At 39.3% G+C, this 26,103-nt stretch overlaps 1 protein-coding gene across 12 annotated transcripts in view; it reads left to right on the top strand.

Annotated features, from left to right (window-relative positions):
- Window positions 1-26,103, top strand: part of diaph2 (diaphanous-related formin 2) — a 569,879-nt gene that overhangs the window by 207,596 nt on the left and 336,180 nt on the right. For 11 of the 12 annotated variants that reach the window (XR_011343050.1, XR_011343047.1, XR_011343049.1 and 8 more), the window contains 2 exons: window positions 2,586-2,936; window positions 12,023-12,137. Coding sequence is in view for 3 of the 12 variants with exons in the window: in XM_069893430.1 (XP_069749531.1) it covers window positions 2,586-2,936; window positions 12,023-12,137 (466 nt within the window). In the remaining 9 variants the exon portion in view is untranslated. The remainder of the gene's footprint in view (window positions 1-2,585; window positions 2,937-12,022; window positions 12,138-26,103) is intronic. The other variant, XR_011343048.1, reaches the window with a different exon arrangement.

Genomic DNA, 26,103 nt, shown 5'->3' on the forward strand with positions numbered 1-26,103 from the left:
GTTCCAGCATTTGCTTGTTTGTGGATTTTGTTAATGTGCTATCTCACAAGCCTACCCAAACCAAACCTCTTCCCATAATTTTTTAATAACCTATAAGAGTCCCGACTTGAAACATGGCTGACCATTTCTCAACATGGATGTTGCCTGACCTGCTGAGTTCCTCCAGCTTCTCTCTCTTAGACAATAGACAATAGACAATAGGAGCTGGAGTAGGCCATTTGGCCCGTCGGGCCAGCACCGCCATTTTAGATCATGGCTGATCATTACCATCAGTACCCCTTTCCAGCCTTATCCCCATAACCCTTAACTCCGTTACCCACAAGAGTCTTATCTAACTCTCTTTTGAACATAGTCAGCGAATCCGCCTCTACCACCCTCTGTGGCAGAGCATTCCACAGATTCACACTTCTCTGGGTAAAAAAATGCTTTCTCATCTCCGTCCTAAAGGGCCTACCATGTATTCTTAAACTATGCCCTCTAGTCCTCGTCTCCCCCATCATTGGGAACAAGTAATCAGACTTCACCTTGTCTATCCCCCTGATGATTTTATATACCTCAATCATGTCCCCCCTCATCCTTCTAAACTCCATCGGATACAAGTCCAGTTTTCTTAGCCTTGCTGGATATGACAACCCTGCCATCCCTGGAACTAACCTTGTAAATCTGCGCTGCACACCCTCTATAGCTAGTATGTCCTTCCTCAAGTTTGGAGCATTCTTGTGCTCTTGTGCTCATGTGGGGCAAGATGGGCATGCACCATTTTTAACCGTGAGTGCAATCTGTCAATGTCTGGGCATGGGTTTTAATACATTGAACTTGAACTAACTTAAACAACATTTCTAAGTTTGGTGCTCCAGTGAAGTTCTTTAAACATTAATAAATAAGCCCTTCACTATTTATTCAGTTGTTTTTAACTAAAACCTTCCCTTTTGTGCTTGATGAGAGGTGATTTGGTTTAAATAAAACATGCAAATAGAGTAAAGAATCAGCAGGAAGACAGATTAACTATCATTTTTAACATCAAGTCAGCAATGTGAAAATGTTAAATAGTGTGTTAACTTTCTACAGCCTTGAGTTTTAATTTTGAATGCAGTTGCCTGAAGAACAACCAGGCATTGTGGATCTTTTTTTTAAATTGCCTTGAAATTGAATTCAAAAAATGAAAATAATCAAACTGAATGATAGCAAAAACAATAGCATTGAGTTTACTGGAGTTACAGAAAGAATATTATTCTCCTCTGAAGTTTCTCCAGTGACATTCATTTTTGATGTGATAGATCCAGTTGGAAAGCAATTGCTACTAAGCTGTTTTTGTTTGCTATTGATCATTAACTCGAAATAATATTGCATCTGTGAAGGCATTCGGCGCACATTCCCGTTTGGAATTGAAACAGTGGAGACAATTTGAAATTGCAAGTTTACTATCAGAAACAGTCCATAATGTAATACAACAGAAAGTCTGTTATTTAAACTTCATCCTCACTGCTAACCTGGAAATTGGGAGATGATATGGTATTTAACCGCTATGTCAATTTTTTGTTGAATTGGCTTTAATTTGGTCTTGTCCTGCTTTTTTAAGCCCAAGTGGATTTATAGCAGGGCCCTGCGTTGATCTTGGATCTGGAATGCCAGCTGATTATCCTGTGCCTTGGCTAAAGGTACTTGGGTTGGAATGTGATGATCCCGTTGCAGTGCGAGATGGTCAAGCATTGCACTGAGCAGCAAGCAGATCTGGGAATTTCCTCATCTTTCAATTAGATGCTCATTGAAAAGCAATAATTAGAGACAAATTAGAAAAGCACAGTGAACATAAAATGTGCATTTCCATTCTCTGCCCATCCTGTCCTCCTTTTCTGATTTTTTGGGGGGTTCAAATGCAATGCTGGCATTTGCTGCCACAAACCTGAGAAAGCCAGTGAGCTGGGTTGCAGGCAATGGGATCCTAATCCATCGATCACCATGAGAAGTTCTGAGAAATCGATTGGAAGGTCTTTCATTCTCTCTCAGTGCCTTTGGTGATAGAGCTGGAAAGAAAATTCAGAGATGGTTGAAACTAAGGTATTATTGTGAATTAAAAACAGATAGATGTTTTTTTTTCTTTTGGCCTTCCAGCTAAATTTTTGTGCTTTCTGGCATGAGGAATAGGAAATTGCATTCAGTGCTTTTATGTAGATGCATGACTTCAGGAAGAGCCAGGATCAGTCTGATGGGACTAATAAGTTGTGCCGAAGTGGGGAAATGTGAATCAACAGTTGTATTCAGGACATTGTTACGGTCTTGGATTTTTATTGAATTCTTTTAAGATTGGGATTAAAAATAACATTGGGATAAATCGTGACATTGTCATTCATCCATCCTGATAGATTGCCTTGTGATTTTCTGCAGTGTTTAAGGTCTGTTGAGAATAAGCATTTTCACCTGAGCACTGAGTGATTGCATGTGGCTCTGGTATATCTATTCATCCTGTATGTATTTCTTGACTGGTTGCATGAACTTTAATATTACAGCTTTAGATGTACATTCTATATTCATGATCCTTTGAATGCATTTATGATGGTTAATATGTTTTGTGAATTATTTCACAGCAGCAAGCAGCACCAGTGGCTTCGTCTGTACCCCAGCCTCCACCACCCCCTCCTCCTCCTCCCCTTCCTGGAGGGGTGGCTCCTCCTCCGCCTCCTCCTCCACCCCTCCCTGGAGGGATTGCCCCTCCACCACCTCCACCCCTACCTCCAGGCTGTGGACCGCCACCACCACCACCACTTCCGGGTGGCCCAGGGATACCACCTCCTCCACCATTTGGAGGCCCACCTCCACCACCATCTTTTGGGGGTGCACTGTTTCATTTTGAAGCCCCAGCACCGCTGCCATATGGATTACAGCCTAAAAAGCAGTATAAACCTGAAGGTGCAATGCGAAGAGCCAACTGGTCAAAGGTAAGCATTTTAATAATGAAAGCGCATCTCTTTTCTTGTTAAATATTGTGTCAGGGATGCTTTCACTTGTTGATGTTAACAAGACGACCTGAAAAGTTTACGTTTCTTCACAACTCCTGTCCAAAGTGGAGTCCATGAAAGTCTGACTCTAAAATGTGTCAATAAGCTACGAATACAGTTTCTTATATTACCGATAAGTGTAAATTCTGCCTGGTCCACAGGATGAAGAATCTTGAGATTGTTATGTGATGTCATGAACATACTCTGACAATAAAATATGAACTTCGAACATATATCTAAAAAATCAGTTTTGCAAGTTATTGCCTGACCTAAAATCCTGAATGGTGTTCAGTAATATTTATTCCTAAGTTGATGTACATTTGTGAGTTCCCTTCCTCTCTTGATGTTACAGTTTTTGTTGGATTTACTGTTTATTCATCTAATTTAACCTCAAATTCCCATTACTTTATTCTCCCATTGCTTTATGTTGCTTTCCCATAGTCCAGTATTGAGTAAAACAGCAATCTTCTCAACTTTATATCAGAAAGACCGTTTGTTATAGCTATCGGTCATAAAATCCATTCCTTCATAAATTCTCCTCTTCCACTATATGAGACTGTCATATACTTTATATTGGCTTCTAATTGAAATTTGAAATGAAATTGCAACCCCTTAGTAATGCAGAACCAAGTATCGCCACTGAAATATTACTCATGTCTTGCATTGAAAAATTCATCACTTTTTTTGCAATCCTTTGATGCAGTTACTTCACTGTTCCCCATGCAACCTTCTACATAACCCTTCTATAAAGTTAAATTCAACCAAATTTCTTTGCATTATAACTTTCTAACTCACAAAAGCACATAATATTTGGGTATTTCATCTGCTCTTGCAGGCCAAGAATTGTTCCATGTCTGCCATTCTGCCAGATACACAATTTTAACAGCCTCTCACCTCCAAAATAAAACCAACTCCCCATGGTGATCTCCCTCCCTACAACCTTCCATAAAGTTGATGTTATTTCAGTGGTGGCCTCTTGTTCACAGCCAATTTATTTCACTCCATCTTTGGTAGTTGCAGCTTCAGCTATTTAAAGCCCCTTTTACACAGCCACTTCAATGCGGGAATATTACACCTTTATTGCATCACACTTTCTGTGTAAAAAGTACGGACATGGAATATGGTGGGGTTTGGGGAGGGGGGGTGGAGATAATTGTAGTTCTGCCTTTAAGCCGTCAGCAGAGATAGTCACAGCATCGAATCAACTTCTGTGTAAAAGGGGCGATCCGGCAAGCAGGGACAAGGATGGGAAACATGTGTATGTTATACATCAAACTTGACACTACAAGTCCTGCCTCTTTTGCTCCCGGAATGCTGGCTTGCTGTGTAAAATGACACACTGGCCCAGCTTTATGCCAGTGTTGTTTGGGTCAGTGTAAACAAGCAAAGCTGGCTTAATGACTGGTCTTCTTTACACCAGTATTGCGGAATCTCTGTGTAAAGAAAGAGCTTAAGTTTTAGTCTCTGTAACTTGCTCAAAATCCCTCTGCTTTTGGACCGGCTTTGCACTCTACAAGGATTGATAAAATCTATTTATTTGACTGAGCTATTGGCCACCTTATCCAAATCTTTCCTTGCCTTAGTAGAGAATATGTAAAAAAATACTAAAGAAAGAAATCAGGAAGGCAAAAAGGAGGAATGAGGTTACTTTGGCAGATAATGTGATGGTAAATCTGAAGGGTTTCTACAAGTATATTAAAAGTAAAAGGATAGGAAGGGACAAAATTTGTCCCCCTTGAGGATCAGAGTGGTCATCTATGTGTGGAGCTTCATGAAATGGGGGAGATCTTTGTTTTTTTGTTTCAGTATTTACTCAGGAAACTGCCATAGTGCATAAGAGAAATAAACAGAAGTGTCATACGGAGATTAAGGAAGAGGAGGTGCTTGCTGGCTTACAGTGAATAAAGAAAGACAAATTCCCCTGGGCCGGATATGATATTTCCTTGGACCTTGAGGGAGACAAGTGTTGAAATTTCAGGGGCCCTGGCAGATGTCCTTTGCCATAGAGGATTGGAGGGTAGCTCATATTGTCCCATTGTTTAAACTAGGTAGTTATTGGCTGATGAGCCTGACGTTAGACGTAAGTAAAATATTGGAATGGGTTCTGAGAGATAGCATATAGAGGTATTTGGACAGCCATGGGCTGATTAAGGACAGTCAGCTTGGCTTTTTTTAAGTGTTAGATTGTGCTTAATGAATCTTGTGGAGATTTTTGAGGAAGTTACCAAGAAGGTAGATGAAGGAAAGGCTGTGAATGTTGACTACATGGATTTTAGTAAAACCTTTGAAAGGTCCCACATGAGAGATTAGTTCAGAAGGTTAAGACATTAGGTATCCATAGAAGAGGTTGTAAACTCAATTTGAAATTGGCTGTGTGGATGAAAGAGTGATAGTAGATGGTTGCTTCTCAGACTGGAGGCCTGTGACTAGTGTTGTGCCTCAGGGATTGGTGCGGGGACCATTGTTGTTTGTTGTCTATAATCAATAATAATGTAGTAAATTAGATCAGCAAGTTTGCTCATGACACAAAGATAGGAGGCATTGTGGAACAGTGAGGAAGATTTTCAAAGTTTGCAGAGGGATCTGGACCAACTGGGAGAATGGACCTGTAAATGGCAGATGGAGTTTAATGCAGACAAGTGTGAGATGTATTTTGGAAGAGCAGTCCAAGATAGAACATACACAGTAAATGGTAGGGCACTGAGGAGTGCAGAGAAGCAAAGAGATCTGGGAATATAGGTACATTGTTCCCTGAAGGTGGCATCGTAGGTGGACGAGATTATAAAGAAAACTTTTGGCATCTTAGCCTTTATAAATCAAAGTATCGAGTATAGGAGTTGGAATGTTATGTTGAAATTGTTTAAGGCATTGTATGAAGCCAATTTTGAAATATTGTGCACAGTTCTTGTTGCCTAACTACAGGAAGGATATCAATAAGATTGAAAGAGTGCAGAGATTTACTAATATGTTGTCAGGTCTTCAGGAGTTGAGTTACATGGAAAGACAGATTGGAACTTTATTCCTTGGAACGAAGAAGAATGAGGGGAAATTTGATTAAGGTTTACCAGATTATGAGAAGTATAGACAGAATGGGTGCGAGAATTTTATTTACCCTTAGTTTGGGGAGGTAAGTACGAGGTAACATGACTTTGGAGTGAAAGGTTTATGGCGAACTTCTTCACTCAGAGGGTGGTGGGAGTGCGGAACGAGCTGGCATCTGACGTTGAACATGCGGGCTAAATTTTAAGAATAAATTGGATAGGTACATGGATGGGAGAGGTCTGGAGGGTTGTGGAATAGGACTAGGTCATTGCGACGAGAAGGCCCAAATGGCTTTTTTTCTGTGCTGTAACATTCAGTGGTTCTGTGGTTCTAACTTTAATGGCACTTTATTCAAACAGTTGGTGTGGGTGGGGCACGACTCTGGCACTCTGTTGGCTAAATGTTTGCTCCCATCTTCACCAAGGGGTTGTATGTTGCTTTAGAGAACATTAACTTTTACAGTTTTTAACTTTTAGTTATTCTAACTTTTTATTTATTTATTTCTTTTTTTTATTGGTAGCTTGGGTTGTCGGTTGCTTGAATTCAGGATACTAGGGATTTTACTGTATATGCTGTGTACATTGGAGGCAAAATCACCATCTTCCCTTTCCGACTGCTAAATTGCTATTTTCACTACGTTATATTTACTGATCTGCTTAATGTAGCATCCATTCATGTAATCTTTGGACTCTGCAGATGATTAGGGGTCTGATCTATGCAACACCTAAGTAAGAGATACAAAAGACTGCAGAATCTGTGTTCTGGAGTAGATAAAAGTAAGATGGTGGAGTCACCTGGTGGGTCAGGCAGCATCTGTGAAGCCAGAACAATAGTCAATATTTCCTGTTGAATGCCAGCATCAGGACTGAGAGTGTGGAGGGGAGAAAACCAGTATATAGGGGTGAGAGGAAGGGTCTGGCTGTTGATAGCTGCCACCAACACTTGCTGTAACTTGCTGAATGGGGCCCCTATTCAAATTAATATCCACTATTCTCAGAGGTATTCAAAAATGATTTTTACGCTTGCCCTCAATGTGAGAATTGCACAAGGCGGGCTGTGCCACTAGTCACTGATTTGACTCTTCATTATGAAGAAATAGGAGACCACTCAGTCCTTTGAATTCATGCAATAGCAGCCCAGAGACTTGTTTTCTCTCTCACAAATCCATAAGATTGCTTTCAATTATTTACCACTCACTTACATGATAAATGGTAGTAAATCTCCCAGTAATTGTTTTGTTATTTAGGTGGAAAGTGGAGCACTTGGTGTAAACCTGAACCACTGTGCTGCCTTCAAAAGAAAACTTTATTTTCTTGACTATCTCTCATTTGACCTGTGAAAGGACGTGGTGGAGAAATCGTAAAATTACTTGCTGCAGTGTACGGTATTGAGCATTTCCCCTGAGAATTGTCTGCCTGCTTCTTAGGGGAACAATATGTTACTGCATTAAAAGTAAAAGCTGATAATGCTGAAAATATTTAGCTGTTCAGACCGTACCTGTATTGTCTTTGAAAAGTATCTGGCTCGATGCCCTCACAGAGAGATGACTCTGGACACATGTTTTAAAATCAAAGATAACTTTATTGAACACATGGGAGACAGACAGGGAAATACGTCAAAACATACTTAATTACCGTACTACTAAACAGCTATACAGACGTTCACATCGGATCGTCTATTATCTACATGCTGCAGCACATGCACACACTTCACAGACAGGGACTTTCAAGCACACTCTTGGTTCCCTTGGCTGTCTGCAAACTCTGATCTATCGCAGTACTGCAGCTTAACTTAAGTGTAGTGCACACCTTACCTATGGCTCTTCCAGCAATGTCCACAGTAGCGGCCTGGAGTGGAGCAAGGACCGGGGCTTGGACCAAGAGATGGAAAGAAATGTCCAGTGCATCGATGTTTTATACTATTCAGTGTTTGACGTGTGGCCAATAATGGCGATGAGTAATTTAAATGAGCCAACAGCAATATGTGGACTAAAGGGTGGCCAGAGTACAACTTTGATTGGCTGATGATACGACTTGTGAGTAAGTTCCAGGCAGGGAGGTCACGTGAACCTCCGTAATCCACAATGTTGAAGAGAGGCCACATGGTTCTCCACAATCCACATATAACATTGAGTCATAAGAAAAACATTAGAGGTCGATAACCTTTCAAAATAATATTCTGTATTTGAATTGATATGTGAAAATTTAAAAAAAGTATGTATTGAAATTCTGAAATAAAAACAGAAAATACAGCATCTGTGGAAAGAGAAACAGTAAAGAAAGTGTGTGGGACATCATATTGCTTTTTGGACAGATGTTGCCTGACGTGCGTATTCTTGCTTTCATTTTTTTCTAAATTCTGCTCTGCATGTTTGTAAAATCAAATGTGCAAGAATAAAGATTTTTTTTTAATTTCAAAGATTGCAAAGTCATCACATTTTTGTTTGAAATGTAATCACCATGTAAATCTGAATTTGATGATGCCTATTAGAAGGTTTTACCAAAGCAAATATTTTGTAGAGTCACAAACGGCATGTGAAACAGGTTTGGTTCACTGTTGGAGATTGGGGCTGAGAGAGATATGAGAGATGCCATGAAATTAAGGCTGTAGTCTTTGGGAGGAAGTGACGTTTGATTGTAGATGGTTCTGTGCTATTTGTTATCAAAGCTGTCAAGCTTTATGACTGTTTCAGAAATGTCCTGTAAATTGTATTACTGTGTGAAAGACAGCACCCTGGGGCAGATCAAATTAATTTTTCTAAATGTTGTATGTGAAAAATAAAAGATAGTTTTTTGACTGCAATATTCTTATGCCATATGATTACATTGGTGGACATTTGGTCAGGTGAGGTTAATGAGAAAAGCATGAAATCAACCTTGGTGACCGGTGGGTATAATAATGCATGTACTGCAATTTATCTGACAGTTACAGAAGTTTACTAATAAGGGCAAAGAAAGAGGTTTAGGAAAAGTTACTTCATTCCTAATTATGTAAAGGCCATTTTTGCACACTAAAAACCACAAGATCTTGTGTTGATGAGGATTTTATTACATTTTTAATCGAACATGCTACTGCAGAGTAATTTGTTCAGAGAACATACCTAATGACATTGTATATTGCAGCATATTCAAATTCTAGATGATTATTTGATTGCAAGTAATGCAATGTTTACGGCACTTTTAATCATGCACTTTTGATAACTAACAATCAGGGAATATAGCAACTCGGGTGTGACTTTCAATGGAACATGTCAATAATATCTTAACGAAACAATGTAATTCATAAACTTAATTTTTTTCATGTGACAGTAGAATGGATATTTGGTCCTGATGTTAATCAACTTCAAAAAAAAAAGGTCATTTCAAAAATAGATTATTGAAAAAAAACTTAATTTTGATCTCATTTATTTTGCTGGGTTGCTTATAGCTCTATAATGATCTCCAATGTCTAATGTCTAATTGTCAAAGTTATCAATAATATTGCCCTGAGTTTTTAAATTAATGCTTGTGTATGTGAATTTCATTGCACGAGAGAAAAAAAAAACAATGTCATTGCTCAATATTTCACTCAATTACATTATGTATTAATAGGAACATATATTTGAGCATTTATCGTTCAACATTAAATGCTTTGCTATTGAAAGTTATGAATTTAAGCTATTCAAATATAAGGAAGCACAGATAGTATCCATTTCTAGACCGCAAAGCCCACCTCACTGACAAAAGACAAAGGAGGAAAAACCCAACACCCAACCCCAACCAACCAATTTTCCCTTGCAACCGCTGCAACTGTGTCTGCCTGTCCCGCATCAGACTTGTCAGCCACAAACGAGCCTGCAGCTGACGTGGACATTACCCCTCCATAAATCGTCGTCCGCGAAGCCAAGCCAAAGAAAGAAGATAGAACATTACATCAAAGTACAGGCCCTTTGGCCCATGATGTTGTGTTGACCTATATCAAACTATTCAGCAATCTAAACCTTCCCTACCTCACACCAATAACCTATTTTTCTTGCATCAATGTGCCTATCTGAGAGTTTTTTAAATGTTCCTATTATACCAGCCTTCACCACCACCCATGCCAATGCATTCCAGGCACCCACCACTCTAATCAAAAAACTACCCTTAACATCTACCCGTAGCTTTCTTCCCCTCACCTTGCATTAATGTCCTTTGACATTTCCTACTGTCATCCTGAGAAAAAGGTGTTGGCTCTCTATCCTATCTATCCCTCTCGTAATCTTGTTAATCCCTATTCTTAGATCCAAAGAGAAAATATTTTGTTCTGTTAACTTTGCCTCATAAGACACAACCTCAAATGCAGGCAACATCCTGGTAAATCTCCTTTGCACCCTCTTCATTGTTTCTACATCCTTCATCTAAAGAGGTGACCAGAACTGGACACAATATAACAAGTGCAATGAACTCTTGATTATAATCTTACAGAGGATAATTTAGGGAATTATCTGGAGAATGCTGGAAGGGTCATTGGAGGCAGACGAATGTTGGAAGAGTATGACTGGATAGGTCAGGTTGGTATGGGATTCGTGGTTCTGAGGTTCTCTCTAGGTTGGTAGGGGTGCCAGAGAGGGTATCAGATCTGTTCACTGGTGCCTAACCTTAGGCAATATTCAAAGAGTCCTGTGTTGATGGAAGCATTAAACTGATCACATTTAGCCTCTAGTCATTTTTTTGTAAAGAACTTTGAAGTTCTCCTCATGTCCTGGCCGATATTATTGTCCTGGCCGATATTATTATCCTGACAACATCTAAATGTTTAATTTCCTGCTATTTATTGGGGTTTGTTGTGTGCAAGTTGACTCGCATATTTCAGATCATCAGAAATGATTCATTGACTGTACGTTGCTTCAGGGTTCCCTGTTTAGATCAAGCTTCTTAGTAATACAAATTATTTATCTTTCATGCCAATTCTGAATCTTCTTAAAATCTTTGCCACCTTGTTCAGAGTTAGGTCAGAGAATAGCCATTAATTCCCTAAATTGCAGAGCAAACTTAAAGACACTAAATGACTCCTATTTCAATGCACCTTAACTTTCCAACCAATTATTGACTGCCGTTTATGAACAAAGGCACTGGCACGTACCTAAAAGGTTTGATTTATTGTTTGCTGGGAAAAAAAAATCTGATTTGCATTTGAATTTCAATTCCTTTCACGATGAAAATTTCACCTGAGGCAATTCACCATGATATGTGCTTCACAATTCTATAAATGTCTGATTGATCTTTTTCTATTGCTGTCCATTCTCGAAAATGTTTCCAAGCTTTCAGGATTGGATATTTGAACTAACCATGTTGGGGAATCATTCCCCAATGTATAACCAACACGTACGTGATGGACACGATGGCTGACGAGTCGGGGAAATATTGATAGATATTTCTCATGTAGAACATAGGATCACAGTGTTTTGAGAATAGACGGCCACTCTTTTTGTCAACAAAGCCAGTCCTATTTTTAATGTCAGAGATGGTGACATATTTGCAGGTCAAATGGTTTCTAGTAAGTGAGTATATTTAAGTGAGTAACTGTATATTTGGGAACTTTTACTTTATATTGTCAGTGAATTTGTCAGGCTTGCCATTGGAAAGAAAAATATGAAACAGAACAAACAGTCCCCTGAATGATGAAGAGTGGCCGATCTCATTAAGAGCAAAGTGAAAGTTAAGTTTTGGATCACCATAACTTTTAATAGACTGATCCAGGTGAAGAATTGGCTTGTTGAATGAACAATATTTTTTGATTGTGAATTAAAATTTACCATCTACCAGAGAGTAGTGAGTTAAAATCTGAGCGACTAGATTGTTTACTGCAATGACAAATACACTGCATTACCTCATTCTTCAACAAAAGTTGCTCCATTTCAAACTTAACTGTTTGGAAAAGAAAAGATGTGTCTTGTGTGTTTAGTTGTGATAAATAAGTCAGACTTCAAGTTAAATTGATTAACTTTTATATTTCTGTTCCAGATTATACCCCAGGAAATGACTGAGTCATGCTTTTGGGTCAAAGTGAAAGAGGAAAAATTTGAAAGTCCCGATCTTTTCTCCAAACTAATTCTCAGTTTTTCCAAACAAGGAAAAGGTAACAATTTTGTTTTATTATGCACAGTTATTTTAAATATTGCTTCTGATTGATGCAAGTTTAGGTTCCAGAGGTTCTACTGGAATAGCAATCAATTAGCAAAGGACAAATTTACAATTTCTGTTCTGAATTTGAAAAGAAAATGTAAACTAAGTGTAATATTTCACCAACTATTTAAACTGAACAATATTGTATGAGTAACTTGCCATAAAACTATCAGATATTTTTCCTATGAAATTGTGAATCTCATCTGGAAGTCTAAATACTACTTTTCCTGTCTTTGTACATCATTGAGAAATTTAACGAGTAAGATTATAACTCCTGCTTGAAAATTTACTTTGCAGCTATCCTTCGAAGATATAACGTTCATCACATTTATTTAATTTGTGAAAACAATCATGGTTAATCCAGTCAATGTTGAAAAACGTACTTTTCATGTAAAATAGGATTTGCAGTGTATTGCGGTATAAATGACAAGATGACTCCAGTAGTTTAGGTGAAATAATTTGATGGGAAAATAGTCTGTAAATATAGGTTGCCTCAAGAAAATATCATTGGGTGAGAGCCAAGACATTATTGTCTTCTTTCAACTTTGTATTCTAATTTAAATTATCAAAGATAACTTGGAATTTACAGTAAGAATGGCAATATATTTTATATTCAGCATTGTTGAGAATTAGATTGGGCCATATCTTCTAATATTTACCAAAACACGTGGAGGTGGAAATTGGAATGTTATTTTTCTCCCACACAACCTTTAGCACAGTGGCACCGTGCTGAGTGATTTAGCAGTAGATGTGGTCCCAGTTCTTAATCAAGCCACTAAAGTTAAGTGTTTGTCAACTAAAATGCACTGTGTAAAATTCTGAACAATCGTGGTAATTACTTTGCACAAACATCATGGAAGCATTGCATGCTTCTGCTATGGATCACTAAGTTCCTGCACTAAAGCTCACCAAAATCGCAAGAAAGGTGTTCACATAATGAATGATGAGCAGGTTCCTTGTGGCTAACTGGAAAATTAGTGCTGATATATTTTTCTCAGTAAATTAATTTAATGACACTTCTGTCACATCTTGGAACCAATTTCTGGGATGTTCTATTGTGCACTGTATAACAATGTGCAGATCAGAAAATGGTGACAAATGAGCTTGCCCAAAGAAGTTGATGGACCAGCAACAGATTTTTATGAAGTTCCATTGAATCTCCAAATATATAACTACTTGAGGTTAATTGAGGCTACTAGTCTTTCTACTGTTGTGACTGCTTACATTGTAAGCATTGCCAAGTGATTTCCCCTTAACTTGCTTCCTTTAAAATGAACACACTGATCTTTTTATTTTCACAGTTAAGCCTTTAGTTTGGTTCTCCATTGCTCAGCTGATCACGAATGGAGTCCCAGACCATGGATATCAGAAACGTTCAGTAAAACAACAGTTATACAGTCTCTGCCTATCAAACTGTCAACCCGAGCTAGTCCTATTTACCTCTGTTTGGCAAATATCCATATAAGTAATTACTATCCATGCATTTGTTCAAATGCCTTTTAAACTTGAAATTTTAGCCATCTCCATAATTTCCTTTTGTTCCACGTTCCCGCCATCATCTGTGTGAAAAGGTTGAGCCTCAGGATCCCCTGAAGGCTTTCACCTGTACTTAAAACCTTTAACTCTAATTTTTGATTTAGTTACCCTTGGAAAAGGACAGTGGCTATCCAACTAATTTATGCCTTTCATAATGTTATAAACCTCGTTAACATCTCTTCTCAGCCACCCGCGTGCCAAGAAAAGATATTCCTAGCATTTTCAGTTTCTCTTTTTTATTCAAGCTGTTCAGTCCCAGCTACATCCATATTTATCTATTCTGCACCTGTTCTAGCTTTATCACATCTTTCCTATAATAAGGCAACCAGAATTGCACACAATATTTCAAGAGGAGTCTGAACAACTTCTTGTACATCTGCAACATGCCAACTCTTGTACTCATTCTCATTGCCCTGACCAATGAAAACATGCTTGCTACACACCTTCATCACTATCAAGGAACTATATACTTGGACTCTGGTCTCCGTTCCACAGCACTCCTCAGAACCTTACCATTTACTTTACTCGTCCTGCCCAAGTTTTAATCCCCAAACTGCAAAATCCATTATTTTGTGCGGAAGAGTAACATGAGGAAGACTTTCTTCATATAGGATGTGGTGAATTTAAAAAAAAATTCTGTACCTCATAGAATTTCTGAGTTTGGTCGTGGCATTCATTTTGGTAGGGTATGGTGCAGAATCTGATCTTGATGAATAACAGAGCAGATGGCTTTTACCTGCTCCTATATTTTTTTTTTGTTTTCACTTAGCATCAACAGTTGTTTTTGAGGTGATGATAAATTTGAAGGAGTATGGGTCCAGAACCTCAAGGAGAAAGAACATTAAATAATGTTGTTGAACATGGGGCCACAGTGAGTTGTTTGCTATTCAGTGTAATTGGTTCACAAGGGCTGTTGGTGAGTCATAATGAGGAACAATATAGAGAAGGCACAAGACGCGGATGTCATGAGCTCTGAAGAAAAGCAATATGTTTGGACTATTAGTTATTGAAAGGCTGTGAAGTAGCAGAAGCAATGGATTAAGTGGTCTTAATCTTAATGACAGAACTTCAGGGGATCTTCGTATTCTAATTGAGGGTCAAGAAATGGAAAGAAAGAGTGGAGGGAGTTACCTGAAATGAGGACAATCTTCATTCTAATTTCATGTCAGATGAATTTTTTCAACCTGAGAGGTCACTTTGGCTCTGAAAAAAATTTGGATAACTGAGGATTTCTGATTGTTTTGTCACTTCCAGGTCCAAAAAGGTTTTGGATAAATGAGGATTTTGTATAATCTGATTTTTGGATAATCGGAGTTGTACTGTATTTACAATTAATTACTTTGATAAAGTGCCTTATATAATATATCCCTCATTGTATTGTCAGTAAATTTGGTTGAGAAAGCAATTGTATGGTGAGAGAATTTGCAATAGGGTTTAGATAAATCTGGTAAGTGGATATAAAATTGATAACTGAAGTGGGGAAATTAGAGTTTTTTAAACAAGAAAAGAAAAGCAATGGAGCGAGATTACAATATGTGCGAAGGAACCTCTTACATGAGCACCAAGTTATACAACTTAGATGGATATGAGGATCTGTCACAGTCGAAGCTGATTCATTGAGCGTATCGTCAGGAATCAGTAGGAATTTTACATTTTTTGAGGACGTCCCTTTTTAATCTGCTACAGAGCAGAAGAGCAGTATCCATTCAGTGAGTTTGGTGTCAGCATGTTAACAACTTTCCCTGCCCAAAGTATCAGACTGAATCAAGCTGAAGGGGTTGGGGGGGGGGGTGTGGGGGCTGATGGTTATGGGGATATTGGCTTGATTGCGCTGTCCCTTCAGGAAGTTGAAGGAGTTTGAAGAGGCAGTAATGATAAAACAATTTCTATTTTTTTCAATGCTTAGAAATGTCCACTGGAGGTAGTCCTAGTATCAGAAGCCTAAAATTCATAGTTTTCTTTGAAGTTTCTTTCATATAATTGTATATGTTCATCCACTTAAGGATCAGTCTGTTAGGTACTTCATATCAACTGAGGCAGCAGCTGGGCAACACTTCATCTGTGCAGGAGAAATTTCTGTCGCGACGGCTGTGCTGTAAAGTACAGATATAGCGTTTCTATGAAAACTTTTGTAAGCCAAAATGGCGTAAAGCAAAGACCTATTCACTATTCTTGAAGCCTATTTTCGTAAAAGCGAAAATCCATTCAAATTTCTTTCAGATAGGAAACAGATGTTTCTTTGTAAAAGTGAATTTTCATAAAGCAAGTATTGGTACACAACTGGACATGGGGTTTGGGAGGGGGAAGTTGTTTGTTTTCATCTATTATTATTCAATCAAATGACTCACTGAAAATCTTGAATTCTAGTACCCTTTGTGATGAAAAAAATTCTACTTAAAATGAGGAGAGTATCAGTACGTCCAAAAGATACTCATAAAAAGCAAGTCGGATGCCACTGAGATGGATGGGGATGGGGGGGTGGCATGATCTCTTCTTCTGCCATTGTGACTTGGTGTTTGGAAGATTAATTGTATTTGAGTGCTGTATATGATTTATAGGTTTATTTGCAAAGAAACTCGTGAGTGTGTTGATAAGTTTATGCATTTTTTTGTGTCATAAAAGTGAATTGATATTTGTTTGCATGGAAAAAAAAAGAGATCGAGTTCCTTGGGAACACTATCAAGGAAACTAATTCTAAATGATGCTTCCTTTTTTCAAAATGCAGACTGTGCTTCCTGTTATTTTGCAAGTTTTGGATGTTTTTGAGTATACTCTCCAGCTATAATTAATTCTTTGGCTTGGCTTCGCGGACGAAGATTTATGGAGGGGGTAAAAGTCCACGTCAGCTGCAGGCTCGTTTGTGGCTGACAAGTCCGATGCGGGACAGGCAGACACGGTTGCAGTGGCTGCGGGGGAAAATGGGTGGGTTGGGGTTGGGTGTTGGGTTTTTCCTCCTTTGGCTTTTGTCAGTGAGGTGGGCTCTGCAGTCTTCTTCAAAGGAGGTTGCCGCCCGCCAAACTGTGAGGCGCCAAGATGCATGGTTTGAGGCGATATCAGCCCACTGGCGGTGGTCAATGGGGCAGGCACCAAGAGATTTCTTTAGGCAGTCCTTGTACCTTTTCTTTGGTGCACCTCTGTCACGGTGGCCAGTGGAGAGCTCGCCATATAACACGATCTTGGGAAGGCGATGGTCCTCCATTCTGGAGACGTGACCCACCCAGCGCAGCTGGATCTTCAGCAGCGTGGACTCGATGCTGTCAACCTCTGCCATCTCGAGTATAATTAATTAGTTCAGTGCTAAAACCAAATAATATTCTCCACTGGATTGTGAAATATATTTTCCTCTTATTGTCTCTGATATATGGAACAAGCCCAGGTTAAATTTATCTAATCTCAGGATTGCTGCCAGTGTGACGTGATAATGACGGTAAGAATTGGTGGAGATGGTGCATGAATGCATTGATGTGGAGTTGGTGCAAGAGGCAGGGTTTTAGATTTTTGGATCATTGGGATTTATTCTGGGGAAGGTGGGATCTGAGCAGATTGGATGGCTTGCACCTGAACTATCCTTGTGGGCAGGTTTGCTAGTGTGGTTTGGGAGAATTTAAACTACTTTGCAGGGGGGATGGGCCCCAAATGATAGGTCAATGGAAGAAATTCATGGAGTAGAGCCAGATCTATCATTTAGAGAGGCTTTGAGGAAGGAAACACAGAATATTTGGTATAAAAGTAATAAGGTAGAAAGGCTAAAGTGCATGTACTTGAATGCAAAAAGCATCATGGATAAGAGTGATGAAATGAGAGCTTGGATACATACTTGGAATTATGATGGCCATTACAGAGAACACCAGGCAGGAATGGATTCTGAATATTCTTGGATTTCAGTGTTTTAAAAGGGATGGTGGGGGTAAGGGGAGAAGGAGAGGAGCGGTGGCATTACTGGTCAGGGATACTATTACAGTTGCAGGGGGGGGGGGGGTAATGTAGCAGGATCCTCTTTTGAGTCAGCATGGATGGAAGTTAGTAACAGGAAGGGAGGAGTTACCCTACTGGGAATATTCTATAGGCCCCCCCTGTAGCAGCAGCAATCCCAAGGAGCAGATTGGGAGGCATATTTTCAAAAGGTGCAAAAATAACAGAGTTGTTATCATGGATGACTTCATCTTCCCTAATATTGACTGGTACCTGCTTTGTACCAAAGGTTTAGACTGGATAGAGTTTGTAAAGTATGTCCAGGATGGATTCCTGTCACAGTATGTTGACAGGCCAACTCCGGGGAATGCATTTTAGATCTCGCATTAGGTAATGAACTGGGTCAGGCCACAGATCTCTCAATGGGTGAACATTTGCGGCACAGTGACTGTTGCTCACTGGTCTTTGAATTGTCATGGACAAGGATAGAGCCAGAGAGGACAGGAAAATATTTAATTGGGGAAAGGGCAAATTATAACATTGTAAGGCTAGAACTTGCGGGTGTGACATTTTTGCATGGAAATGTACCATGGAGATGTGGTTGATGTTTAGGGATTTCTTGCAGGATGTTAGGGATAATTTTGTCCCAGTGATGTAGAGAAAGAATGACAGGGTGAAGGGACACCACTCTCTCATTATGTGCTGTTTTCTATTTTAATTTTTTAAAGTGGATTGGTAGTTCTTTTCCACACAAATCTTTCCATTGATAATTTTGTTTTCAATGGATAATGATTCTAGAATTTAGAGTGATCACTAGCTAAATTATTCATCAGAATTGGAATTGACTGCCAGCTCCCATTAATTACAAAGATCGGATAAGAATTAGTTTTGGTGGTTATGAATCTGTGAAAGGCAGCTCGTTCTGTTCAGTGCGGCTGATTTCTAAGTTACTGAGTAAACTGAATTGCACACAAAGTGCAATTGTTGTGCGTAATTGTCACCTGTGGTAACAGGAGTTATACTCTTCTTTGTGTTGGCATTGTGTAAATTCTTTTGAGTTCATTGTCTGTTTGATGAACTTTACGCTGACAAACTAATTGTACATTTGTGGATTATATTGAGTTATCCAGGTGCTATCCCTTCCAATACTGTATGCTCCACCTTTTAAAATTAAAGTTTAGACATACAGTACGGTAACAGGCTATTTCAGGCACTCAATTAACCTACATCCCCAGAGTACATTTCAAATGGTGGGAGGAAACCGGACTCCCAAGGTAAAACCCACGCAGACACAGAGAGAACATACAAACTCCTTATAGACAGTGTGGGATTCGAATCCTGGCCCTGATCGCTGATGCTGTAACAGTGTTGCACTAATTGCTATGCCCACATTGCCACCCAACAGCTCTGAAAGAGTATCTTCAAATACACCACCTGGAATCTACATATTCTCACCAAACCTGTGGAGCAGAAGCTGTCGGACACAAATCTATTTTGATGGTTTTGGTTCATTTGAGTTAATTAATTTTTCATTGAATGATTCCATGTTGTAAACTTAGAAAGTTTATTTTGAATAGTTTCAGTAATCTTTTCTTAGTTTATTAGTATGTTCCTTTGACCATTTTTTTATTCATGATTCTATTCATGTCTATATTCTATTACATTTTTAGTCGTTTATGATTATTCGGTAATTTTCATTTGGTCATCTTGATATAAAATAGCTGGAACAAACTGACAAGAGTGAGCTGAATGAGTTTTGCACAGATAGATGGAGAAATGTCAAGCTTCTGCAGAATCTGTAATGTTACTTAAAGGTAAACTGTGGATCCAAGATGGTCTTGATGGACATGAGCTGCCTGCAAAACCACTGAGAAAAGACTTCAACCCGCAAAGCCATGCACATCACTGCTGAACCTGTCAAATTGCCACTGCTGCATGACCCTGACATTTGGGGAAAAAAAATCATATCAAAACACAGTTTAATCATTAAAAGCGTGAAGACAGATGTTTAAAATGTGTAAATTTATACCTTCTCTTCCAGTACTATGTTCATGTAAATGGGCTTGTGTTCCTTCATCAGACCTAACTTGATTTAGTTTCAGTGAATGTTATTTTTAATGTTCGTGCTGTGGATTTCAGCAAGCTAAGGACCTGTTAGTACTCTTCACATGAAGTTCAATGTCAGAACTCAATCAAGAAACTAGCAAATTCAGAATTTTAAATTCAAATTTATTTGTCATCCAATTATACAAGAACAGTGTTCTCCAGTCCATGGTACAGAATAGTGCAAAACAAGCATACAGACATAACACACATGCAGGCAAATGATACATATCCAGAGTACATATATTAAAATATATATGATGAATAAATAGTGGAGTCACGGAGAGTTGTTTTAGCAGTCATCCAACAGTCTCATTGTCTGTGAGAAGAAGCTGTCTCTTAGCCTGGTGGTTCTACTTCTAATAATTCTGTATCTTTTTCCCGACTGGAGTTGCTGGAAGATGCTGTGTGTGGGATGGTAAGGGTTCTTCCTCTTTAAACAATGATCCCAGTAAATCACATCGATGGCTAGGAGGGAGACCCCAGTGATCCTCTCTGCTGCTTTTATGGTCCTGTGGATTGACCTCTGTCTGATGCACTGTGACAACTGCGCCATCCTGTCATGCAGCTGCCCAGGATGCTCTCTGTGGTGCTCCTGTAGAATGTTGACAGAATGGTGGCCACTAACCGAAGGAAGCTCAGTTGCTTTTGTGCCTTCCTGACAAGTGAGGAGATGTGCGTCCTGTCTCGGTCATGCTTGTACATTAAAAAGGCGAGCTCTGATATTTAATTCTTTAGTGATTAAGTTCAGTCAGTATGAAAGCTGATGGTTAGACTTCAATCAAACTTCTGAGATATACTTCAGTAAGTAAATAAAAATTATATTTCTGATATGAAACATTTTCATTTTGTGCTCAACACTTTGTGAAAGATCTCCATACTAACAAAAAACTACTGGAAAATCTACTCTTCAAATTTCATTATAAATCAAGAGATTTGATCCCTAATTAAGAAAATATAATTAATATGTTTTTGATGTTTATTCACTGAAGGATGAGAGACTGGTCAATGTATTTCTGCAGAATGGAGCCCCTCTTTCCTCCTTTCCCCACTGTGTAGTCAACCTGTCAGTTACAGTCCACAGTTGAGATGACTTCTCATAATTGAGCAGACTTCTCTCAACGATGGCAGACAGCGACGATAAAATTAACCAACAGCTTCAGTGCACCAACGTAACATTTGGCTGATTGGAGATCTGGACCTCAAAGCAGGCAGAAATCTCATGGCCTGATGGTCACTCCCTCTGGCGGACTTGGTGAGTCATGGACTAGAGCAGGCACAAGTAGACACTATCTCCCTGAGTCCTTTTACTTTTTGGGCAATATAATAGAACTAATGCCAGCTTTCTTTCCAAGGCTGTGCTTCAAATCCACTCAGATGGATGTCAGAGGAAGCCATGAAGATCATGTGCATCATACCAGACTCCCAAAACATACAACGTTCTTGGCTTTGTTCTGGAAGAGATTATTCATAGACAAAATATTTCAATGATATTTCAAACTGTCTTTTGGTTAAAAAATAATAATATCCACTTGCTTATGGGAATCCCTGTTCCATAATTATAGGAAATGCAGGGGAAGAATTTGGAATAACATTAGCAATAGTGTCCATTCTTTGGGAACATAGAAAGGTGCAAAGTAAATGGTGGAAAGATTCTCCTCTCCCCATCCACTTGGTACATCAAGCACCTCCACCACAGAGTCAGTGGTTCCAACATAGGCTTCATCATCCACCTCCTCAACCATATTTTTTTTTCATTAGGTGAAAGAAATTAACAAAGCTGTAATTAAGTAGCCTAAGTATGTTTTATGTCTTCACACTGAGAATCTGTATTCAGCCCTTGGCACTTAAAAGTATTGAGGCTGCAGCATCTGTCTGAGAAAAAAAATTGAAATGTTTGAATGTGTTTTATTAGCATAAAGTTGGAATTTACAAACAAAAAATTATGGGGAGAGAATTTAAGATATGGATGCAGGCATGTGTCACTGGGCTCCTCTTGTATGCTCTGATTTTTAGTAAGGTCATGGCTGATCATTTATCTCATTTCTACCTCAATGCTCTCTCCATTTATCTCAGCTCAATAATTCAACTGGACATATTGGAAACTGGAATCACAATTGGAAAATATGAGTGTTGTGTTTCTGGATGGAGGAAGACATTTCAGGAAAATCTCACCTTGAAAACAGGTGTGACAGAGGCAGAAAAGCTGAGAAAAAAAAATAATAGTGTCACTGCAGGAGATCAGATAGAAAGAGGTATATTTTAGATAGCTGTTGATGTTGATGGTTTTATAAAAGACTTTGGTGACTTTGGTTTATTGAGATAGAAACTTAGAGAACCAGAAAGGAAGGAGATGTTCTAGAAAGTCCAGACAAATTTGTGGGCAGAGTGAAAGTTGATGGCCAAGATGGTCAAATTAATGAGTTCCAGACATGTGCAGGAAGCAGAACAAATGTCATTGTTGATGTCATGGAGAAAGAGTTGAGCAGCCGTGGGATTCGAACTCCAGTCCCAGTCGTTGGCACTGTAACAGCTTTGTGCTAACTGCTAAGCTAACTGTGCTGGCCCTAGAAAGAAATGGAGGAGAATGGAGAAGTCAGGATGGTCAATGCCAAGTCAGTAATTAGAAACAAAATTGTCAAGAGATGGAAAAAGGATATAGATGAAGGACAACATTGGAGAAGTTCTGGAAAAGAGCTCAACACCAAGATGAACATGGATTTTCACAGCTCCTTTGACTAAATCAATTCCCAACCTGCCTCCTATCGGGACACCATCCCTTTCTCTCAGTTTCTCTGCCACTGCCACATCTGTTCTCAAGGTGAAGCTTTTCGTGTTGGCACTTCTGAAATGTATTCCTTCAGGAAACATGACTTCTCTCTCTCGTAGTTGATGTCCCCCTCTCATGCACATCCTATCTTCAAGCCACTCCCCATCCCTCCCACAGCCCCCATCAATGACAACAATTAAGAGGAGAGATCAAGTAGCCTGGGATGATACTCATTGAGGTATTCAAAAAATGTGAGAGAATCTTACAGAAGCATATAAAATTATGAGAGTTACAGATAAGATCAAAGCAGGGAAGCTGTTTCAACTTGCAGATGAAACTAGGCATGGGGAAGGTAGTACCAAGATGAAGACAAAGAGCAACTGCTTCTTTCAGGGTGTAATGGATCTGTGGAATTCCCTGCCTAATTGGGCAGTGGAATATATTAAATATATGTATGATACAATAGATTTTTGAAAAAAGTGGAGGAATTAAGGGATATAGGCAAGGGCAGAGTCCATAGCCAGACTGGTGGAGCCGATTTGACAGCCCAGATGGCCTTCTGCTCCTATTTCTTATATTCTTGTGTTAATGACATATTCTGCTTGGGTCGTCTACAATGCACTGGTAAGAACATTGAATTTTAAATGCTTGACATGCTTAGTTCTTCCAAGAGTTTATTAAATGCGGCGATGCGTTGACTTGTTCACAAACAATTGATAAAATTAGTGAATTAAATCAATGAAGCATCAACCTTTATCTAACTTTGTTGAACTGTTGATATTGAAAAACACTTGGATTGCATAACATGTTGATGAGGCCGAGATCACAAGACTGCTCTTTTACTTGAGTACCAAACATTTGACCCTGCTCTGTCACTATATTAAACCAATCCCATTACTCTGTTTCCTAGAGAATATTCCCTTCACACTTTGATAATCAAGGTAAACATAAACTGTTAACACAAGGTGGGATTTATTATCTTCGACAGACTACTGATTTTTATAGCTAGTTATTCTAACTGGCAGAGGTTCTGACACTGAACTCTAGTATTTGTGAAACTGAGCATGTACCTCAGAAGCATGGAGTCTATAGAACCTTGGCTGTGTGGATTAAAAAAAAGGGCTTGCATGTAGAAAGCAGAGAGTAGCAGGGGAAGGAAAGTGTTCTGTCTGGAGGTCAGTGGCTAGTGGAGTTCCAGAAAGATCTGTTCCGGGACACCCCCCCCCCCCCCCCCACCCCAATGTGTGATCTTTAGAATGAACTAGATGAAGAGGCGGAAGCATGGGTCAATAAGTTTGTGGACAAGATGAAGTTTGAAGGAGTTGTGGATGGTGCTGAAGGTTGTCATAGGTTACAAAAGGATATAGATAGAATGTAGAGTTGGGCAGAAAAGTGGCAGATAGAGTTCAATCCGGTAAGTGTGAGGTGATGCATTTTGGAAGGACAAGCCAGAAGGTTGAGTACTGGGTTAATGGCCAGCAACTTCAGTCTGTGGATGAACAGAGGGACTTCAAGGTCCAAATCTATACATCCCTTAAGGTTGATAGGCTAGTTAAGAAGGCCTATGGGATGCTGGGCTTCATTAATAGGGGATTGAGTTCTCGATTTGAGAGGTCATGTTGCAACTCCACAAATCTCTGGTCTGACCATGCTTAGATTATTGTGTTCAATTCTGGTCACCTCATTGTAGGAAGGATGTGGAAGCTCTGGAGGACCCAACATAGAGCTGCCCATAGGGGAAAAAGCAGCGCTCTTCCAATTGCAGTCCAGTTACCTTCGATGTCTGACCTTGGGATTTGTTGATGGACATGACAAAGCTCGGGCATATGGGAAATTGTAGTCTCTTGAACTCAAATGGCATATCAGTGGGAATGATGGGAATTCTCAAAATGAGTACATTTTAACCCTTGCCACATCCAGAAAGTATTGTTGCCTCAATAACATGGGGCATAAGCTTCTTAACCGTCAGTCTTGTTCCATTATTCAGGCATGTGGATCCAAGTTACAAAGGAGCATGATCAGTGGTCCTACTTTTAGACTGAGATAATCTGGCGGGACTCCTGGAGGTTCCAGTGAATTTAGAAACTCTTTGGAATAGTTGACCACTTGAGTCTGATCAGGATGACTTGTAGCAGTGAGCATTACCAAGTAACTTCTGCAAAAGCTGTGTGTTGATGGCATTGACAGCATTGTTCTTTGGAGCTAATATTGCTCTTTCACACAACCATCCGTAATTCTGGTAGTTTTCAGAAAGGTTTGGGAAGGCCTTTGCTTTCAGTTCATCAATAGATGATACTTTTATATTGATTGGTCCCATTTCAATTGTTCCTTGTGCATCTAATTTGATTTTGCCATTGCCTAGATGGAATAGGTTGGTTGCAAATTGCCCAGATAACTGATCTCCATGTAGATAAGCTTTTATGTTGCTTCTCTTTTTTGGGCCTATAGAATTGGATTTGGCCACTTGTTTTTATTCTGAATGTACTTTGATGTGCAACACTGTAACTAATTGAGATGTGCCTAGTGCAAGTTCTTTTTTTTTACATGAACTTAAAGGTTAAATTCAGGGTAGGAGTCATGTGATGGAGTAGTGGCCGGTAGGGGATACCAGCCCTCTCCAGAAAAGAAGAAATAAAGTGAAGAAAATACAAAGTTCAGGAAATACAAAACATAACAAATAAAAGATAAAGTTGGAGAGAAAAGAAAGAAAATGGCACCCAAGAAGGAAAAAATAAAAACAATGGGAAAAAAAAGAAGAAAAGATGCCAGAAGAGAAAGGAGAAGGTCTTACCTGCATGAAGAAACAGGGAGCCGTCATGGAGAAGAGAGCCTGTTCTCTGAGGTTGGTGACGACCCCGCAGACTCGCGACCCCCCGACCGCTGGACTGCAAAAATGGCTCTCTGAGCCAAACAAAAGTGCGCTTACTAAGGAAAAGGAGAACACCGACGGGAGGGGGGCAAACACAACACGACCAGCTGAGGGATGCCCGGCACCAGGACTCTCAGCTGGAAGAAGAGGAAAGCGACAGGAAAGGGAGTGAAAGGAAAGAAGAGCAGCAGCAGGAGGCCCAACCGATGAATAGTCCAGAAGAAGAGGACCAACAGCAAGAAACCAAGCAAGAAGAATCCCAGCAAAGTGAGACAAGCAATTCATCAGGAAAGTCAGAAGAGACACAGATACAAGGAAGAGAAGAAGAAGACACAAACACAAGTGCAGACACAGAAGAAGAGGAAGAAGAAGACCAAGATCTGCAAAGAGAAATAGAAGGTAAAACAGATGGACAGAATATAGATAAAGTTTTTTTTTCCCCAAGAACAAATGAGAGCGTTAAAAGAATGGTTGACATTAAAATTTAGTGAAATGAAAAGAAAAATGAAAAGTACAGAAGAAAAAGTGAATAGATTAGAGCTGGTCATGACAGAAATAGGGAAAAGATTAGAAAATGTGGAAGAATGAGAAATGACTGTAGAAATGGAAGTGAATGACTTAAGAAGAAAATTGAAAGAAAGTGATAAAAAAGTTAAAGAGTCACAAGAGTTGTTATCTCAGAAAATTGATATGTTGGAAAATTATAGTAGGCGAAACAACATAAAAATA

The sequence above is a fragment of the Narcine bancroftii genome, chromosome 8 (assembly GCF_036971445.1).
Source record: "Narcine bancroftii isolate sNarBan1 chromosome 8, sNarBan1.hap1, whole genome shotgun sequence".
Taxonomy (NCBI): domain Eukaryota; kingdom Metazoa; phylum Chordata; class Chondrichthyes; order Torpediniformes; family Narcinidae; genus Narcine; species Narcine bancroftii.